The 6,545-nt window shown below is 42.8% G+C and overlaps 1 protein-coding gene across 1 annotated transcript in view; it reads right to left on the bottom strand.

The window, feature by feature from the left end:
• Nucleotides 1-1,709: 1,709 nt before the first annotated feature.
• The window catches only part of LOC103195797 (HLA class II histocompatibility antigen, DP beta 1 chain-like), a 20,864-nt gene continuing 16,028 nt past the window's right edge, over nucleotides 1,710-6,545 (bottom strand). Inside the window, exons 4-6 of the mRNA XM_007939437.2 lie at nucleotides 3,351-3,632; nucleotides 2,733-2,843; nucleotides 1,710-1,771 (exon numbers count right to left, since the gene is read on the bottom strand). Coding sequence (XP_007937628.2) covers nucleotides 1,710-1,771; nucleotides 2,733-2,843; nucleotides 3,351-3,632 — 455 coding nt within the window. The remainder of the gene's footprint in view (nucleotides 1,772-2,732; nucleotides 2,844-3,350; nucleotides 3,633-6,545) is intronic.

Below are 6,545 nucleotides of genomic sequence, written 5' to 3'. Positions count from 1 at the left end.
TCTGTAGACCCTAGCTTTCCTTACTTCTGTGTCAGTAACAGCCACATCTGTCCCTTCAACTCTGATCTCTCTTTGAAAAGGAAAAAGATTTTGTGCAACTGAAGGGCATGTTTTTTTTTTTTTTTGAATGGGGAGCAGTGGGGAACTGTGTGAAAGGAACACAGTAGCTCATGGGAACTGAACATGGGTAGGAGCCAAGGGGCAAACAAGATACAAGAGCAGCTGGTAAGAATCCATCAACTTGGTGTGTCAGAGAGCTGCACTCGGTATGTGCATTAAGAAGTGATCCTCTGTTATTTGTAGAATGAGGAATCGTTAGACTAAATATGGTCTCTATTTTGAATTTAAAGGCAATTTAATATGAAACACAAAATCCATAATAATTTGATCTTAAAAGCAGGTCTATGTTTGGAAAAAGTGCTACATCTATTGGTTTGAGTCTTGTTAACATTGAGGATGCATTTCTCACTGTATGAGTTACTAGGGCAGGAGGTCTAAGATGGTTTGATGAATACAGTTTTAGAGGAGATGTCTGTATCCTCTGTAACCTGATACACTAAAGAGGTTAAGTCATGCTTGGTCAAAGATTATTTATCATGGTATTCAGAGAAAGGGCTTAATTTTTATTACATTATGTTCTTAATTTTTAATTCTTATACTTATTATCAGTAAAATGGTATAACATATTCTTAATGAACTATATGCTGAATCAGGCCTATGTGAATGAGGGGTCTATGACCCCAGAATTCAGGGTCTTCTCATCCTTGAATAATGAAGGATGATGCTCTCAGACCTACAAGTGTGAAGTTACAAACATGAATCTGAGGAAGTTCAATGAAATACAACAAATTCAGAAGAGGTCGACTGTCAACTGGCCACGTTTTCAAAGAATTAGGATATCTTCATTTTCACATTATTTTTACTTAGGTGTAAACAACAATAACTTCTCCATTAACTCTTCCTCTTTATCAAAACCCTTAAGCAAAGACAATGGCAGAAATGACTTCGTATATATTTCTTTTTCCTTTTTTCTAAATATCATTTGGGTGAAAGTTTACAGAGCAAATTCACTTTCCATACAGCAGTTCACATACACATGGACTATAATTTACCCCAATGCAACAGCTCCCGTCCCATAGTTTCCTCTTCCCTTTGTCCATCCCTCCACGCACTCCTGCCCCCTGAGCTGTCTCCCTGTGCATAAGCAGCCCTTCTTTTTCCCATGATTGTTCTCTCCAAGGAGTGTATCTACCTCAGGTAAATGTTCAACTCATATGCCTGTCTTTTGTTTGGCTGGAAGCCACAGGTGTGGGTTCAGTTCCAGACCTGAAGGGCAGCTAGGGGCCATAGTCTCAGTGGTTCCACCAGGCTCTATCAGACCAGCAAACCTGGTCCTCCCCTCGTCCGTTGTTTTCCCCACTGATTTTGAGTTTTGTTCCACATTGTTCTCTCTCTCTATCCAGGATCTCCTACATAGATCCCCCTCTGAGTGGTTGACAGTGGTAGCTGGGTACCATCTAGATCTTCTGGCCTCATAGTCATATAGCTTGAGGATTCGCATGGTGTTCATACATATTCTTAAAAAAAGACAATACCATTGGATTTTGATTTTCTATGGAGTCAAAGACAGGTGACATTGACTGGAGGCCCATGGAAGCAGCTGTGCATGGAATGAAGGGAGCAGAGTTACAGGAATTGGTTGAGAGCATTTACTTTTCAATCTCATCCTCTTGGGAAGCTGAGGGTCTGTCCGAGAAGAAGCCTTCTGGGGCTAAAAGCACAGACAAGAACTTGTTCTTAGGCACATAGAGTTTTTCAGGTCAGATCAGGAATCCTGTGGGAGTAAAAATAAGTTATCCCAGGTTGCTACCCTTTTTTGTTTATGCGCCAACACTTTTTTGTTTATACTCCACTGCCTCACTGCAGTGGGGTGGGTTCTGACTCACAGCGACCCCTCCTTGGGTTTCCAAGGTGTTATCACTATGGAAGTAGATTGCCCAACCTTCCTTCTGAGGAGTGGCTCATGAGTTTGAACTACCAGCCTTGTAGTTAGCAGTCAAATGCCTTATGCACTATACCACCAGAGCTCTCAGGAAAGAAAAATTATGGTGAGAGACTGAGTCTTGCTTGATTGAAAAGTAAAACAAAACAGATTTTCTGGGCTGCCCTTACCAGTGGAGCTTCTTTCCTAAGGACTGATGGTCTGAGTTTGACAGAGACATTCAGGCCCTGAGATTTCTCTCCACAATATCCTAAATACACAATGTCCTAATGCAAAGAAAGGAGTTCAATCTGTTTCAACCTACTCCCTGAAGAAAAATGAAGCTGGAATTTTACCTGTTTATCGAGATCCTCGTTGAACTAAAATGAAAAAAAGAAAGGGGATATTTTCAGCCATTAAAACACTGTAGACAATTCAATAACTTTCCCATTCTGTCTCCCATCACCTTGATCTTGTTATCAGGAATTAAGAGACAGGGCTGGTGGGAGAAGAGCCCATCACTAAATGACCCTCCTGCAAAAGCCTGAGTACTAGAGACCGCCTACATCTGGCTGTGATCCCAAGTCTGAGCGTTCTTTTCTCCCAACGGCCAGCTTAGATCTTCGACTCTCTGATTTCTGTGGTGTCCGGATTTCTCTGGAGTTGCTATTCTTGCTCAGTCCCTTATCATGCAAGATGAGAGAAGAAAGGAGGCAAGGAAAGTCTCAGCCTCATCTTGAGGGGTCCTTACCTTTCTTGCTTCTCTTATGCATGAAGATGCCAACTCCAAGGATGATGGACCCCAGCACAAATCCCCCGACTCCAGTCAGCATTTTGCTTTGGGAAGAATCAGACTGTGCCTCTGGGAAGAACAGATTCCAGAGTCAGTCTTATCTCCATCTGAGTGTCCCTCTCTGGTCCTGTCTGAGAACTTGGAGTCTGATGTAGAATATGGGCATGAAGACACTAAGAGGGATACACTTTGGAGAAGGAGTAAATTTAGAAAGGACCTTTAAATACTGGAGGTTGGGATGGTGACTTCATCAAAGGGACAAATACTGATAGTGGTAGCTGCCTCTTGAAATAACTCAGAATAGCCTAAAAGGCTGAGGGAAGAGAGCCATTCAGGAAGGTGTTTGAGTTCCCTATATTTTCTGATAAGGGAGAAGAAGCACTACTCCCCGGTATCCCCTAGGTCAGGTCACTGCCCCCAGCTCAGAACCACAGTCAGTGGTTTGTACAGAAGAAACACCAGGCATCTGTGACTCAGTGTATAGACACACAAGACAGCATGAGGGGACCCCAGAGCCAGAGCATCCCCTGCTCGGCAGAGTGTGGGGTCCAGCAGGGTCATCAGGGAGTCACTCACTCCACTCCACGGTGACAGGACTGTCCAGGCTGGAATGCTCCACATGGCAGGTGTAGACATCCCCCTGATGGGGGATCATTTCCAGCATCACCAGGATTTGGAAGGTCCAGTCTCCATTTCGGATCAGGTCGGTGGACACAACCCCAGCTGTTTCCTCCTGTCCATTCCGGAACCACTGGACTTGAATGCCTCCTGGATAGAAATCTGTCACGTGGCAGACCAGCAGGTTGTGGTGTTCCAGGGGCCCCTTCTTGGTGGGGGAGACAGTCACTCTAGGCTGGACTATAAGCACGGAATAGAAAAAAAGGTACCATGATGGCTTTTGAGATTACTTCTTAGGCACTTTCATTATGCAATTTATTTCTAGATATTTACAATATAAATGACATAATGAGGGTAGTGGATAAGGGTAGTGCTGAAAAGATGGAAGTAGACCTTCAAAAGGAATCTGCATGACTGTGAATTACATGACAGAGATTGAGAAGAACAGAAGAGAGACAAAGTCAGCAGCACTCTGTGGCTGACTTAGCAGAAATTTTAACTAAAAGCATTTAAAAATTAACTAAGCGAAGTTAACAATTATCCTTCTGACAAAGAACGTTTAACTTCCTGTGAAAGTGCCTATCTTTTCAGTGTTCTACCTTGATGAAAGGAGCTCTGGTGGCATAGTGTCTAAGGCACTTGACTGCTAACCAGAAGGCTTGCCATTCAAACCACCAGCCACTCCTCCGAAAGACAAAGACAGGTTGGGCAACTGACTTCTTTAGTGATAATGCCTCAGAAACCCAAAGAGGTTCCCTATGAGTCACATTCGACTCGATGGCAATGAGTTTTGTGAGTTTACCTTTATGAAAAATCTACATAAATAGTTTCTTGAAATTAAGATATGCTTGAACAATGGCCTTCTTTTGGTCTATCAATCTAATAATTTTATTTCAAAGATAAATAAAGTATATTTGATATGACTTATTATTTGAATAACCTATATATTTCCTAGTTATCCTTATAATTTTTTTCCCCATGTTTATACTAATGTCCTCTAACCCAATATTCTGAGCCACTACATGCTTGATCATTAGAAATTCCAGCACTTTCCCAAGTTCCTCCTCTATAATTTGTCTTCTTGGGTTCCTTGGAGGTTCTCACAAATAATCAGATATAACTTTACACACCCTTCTTGCTACTTGAGCTCTTCTCCTTAATTCATCTCTGCTGCTCTTAGATCAATGCCCATACTGCTGCCTACTTCCTGTGATCTTCCAACACCCCATGCAGCTACTGGGTTTCAGCCCCTGCCATCTCTGGGGGCAGAAAACACCCATCTGCCTCTACAAAAAGACATTCAGGGAGATTTTTCCCTTCAGAGAGTCTCTGTCCCAAATAACTTAGTTTTTTTGCTTTCGATTTCCCAGAGAACACAAATACCCTGAGTAGCTCTGAGTCATGTCAAAGTATAATCTGGAACTATTCACTCTTACTGTTCCCACTGCTATTTTTCCTTGTGCCCAGATTTGTCCAAACTGTCAGCCTTCTGGACTCAGTGTGATTTTATTTTAGGGACACCTTATGTGTCACCCTACTTCAATTACCATTATAAATTCACAGTCCATCAGATAGTTCAACTCTACTTGAATCCCCATTGTGTACTGGGTTCAAGTTCACTCCCATAAGACTCCTGTTCCCATACAAATCAGGGGCTATTCCAGGGCATTTACCTTAAGGTTCTAGAACATTCCACAATAGGCACTTTGCCATGAGTACACAACTGACCTCTAGGGGTGCTGGAGTTATCTAGAAGCCAAATGGTCTCATCCCTCACTCAGCTCAAAATACATTTCATAAAGACAAAAGATTTCTATTTTCTCTAAGTCCACCTTGTCTAATGCCCACAAACCAAATGCTCATTTACTTTTAGAACTTTGTTGGACATCCGTATCTGAATTGCCTCAGCTTCCATCCCTCTTTTGTGACCTACTTTTGTCCTTTACCACTCTAATTCATACCCTCATTACTATTTACAACAGTAACTCTGGTGGTTAGTGCCTAAGGCATGTGACTGGTAACCAGAAGGCTGGTGGTTCAGACCTACCAGCCACTCCTTGGAATGAAAGTTGGGCAATCTACTGTAGTGATATTGTCTAGGAAACCCAAGGAGGGGTTGCTGTGAGTTGGATCCGACTCAATGGCAGTGAGTTTGGGTTTTTTTTTTTTTTTTTTTTTGGAACCTGGTCCCCTGATTCCAGTCTTTCCTCGCCCCAATTCATTTCACATGCTCCTGAAAACTCAGGCCTGACTTTGTCATTTTTCTAGCTAACAGAATTTTCAGTGCACTTACACTTACATGGCTACATGGGAATAACTAAGGTGCTAATTAAAATGACAGGCTTCCAGATGTCACCATCCCCTGAATATGAATGTATGGGCAGTGTGTTTGAGGAGTCTGTGCTTCAAGAAAATCTCCCACAGACTCTGGTGAGCACAGCTAGTTTGAGGACCCTCTGACCTACAAGATGAACCCAAACTCCGCAGGTTGACATCCAGAGCTTGCTGCATCTGGCAGCTGTCTATCATTAAAATAATGGTGCCATGTAGAAGCTTGTGTCCCTCCAAATTGTCCTTCATACCCTCAACAGTGTTTGCCATTCCTATTGCTTTGGGCACTTCTCTCACCTAATTACCTCAGCAACTTTCTTAAACACATGCTACTTTCCTAATTCCTGCTCAATCTGTCCACCATCTCATGCTTAGCAGATCACCTTGCCTCCCACTTTTCTGAGCAAAAGGTAGTCAAAAGGAGTGACCTCAGATAGCTCCTACCTTCTCCCACTCTTCATCCTTCCCTTTTTCCTCTATGTTTTTGTTTTTTGTTCAAGGCTCCAAAGCCCCTCCATCCACCTCTCAATGCTACTTCCTCTGGATGCTACTTCCTTTGGTTCCCTCAGGCTGGTGTACTTACTCTCTCCCCGCACAAGTTAATAGGAAGAAGTTAGTGCTCTTCTCTCCTGTCCTTGAAAAGCCCTCATGACTCTGTACGAATCTTACTTCTCTTCTTTCCTTCACACTCAGGTTTCCTGAAAACCCACTGCCATGGGGTTGTTTCCAACTCAGAGACCCTACAAGACAGAGTAGGACTGCCCCATAGGATTTCTAAGGCTGTCAATCTTTATGGAAGCAGATTGCCTCATCTTTCTCCTG

This window comes from Orycteropus afer, unplaced genomic scaffold, assembly GCF_000298275.1.
Source record: "Orycteropus afer afer isolate SDZICR_OR568_19922 unplaced genomic scaffold, OryAfe1.0 scaffold00059, whole genome shotgun sequence".
NCBI lineage: Eukaryota > Metazoa > Chordata > Mammalia > Tubulidentata > Orycteropodidae > Orycteropus > Orycteropus afer.
Note: the sequence above shows the minus strand (reverse complement) of the source record. Positions and strands in the feature narration are given on the sequence as shown.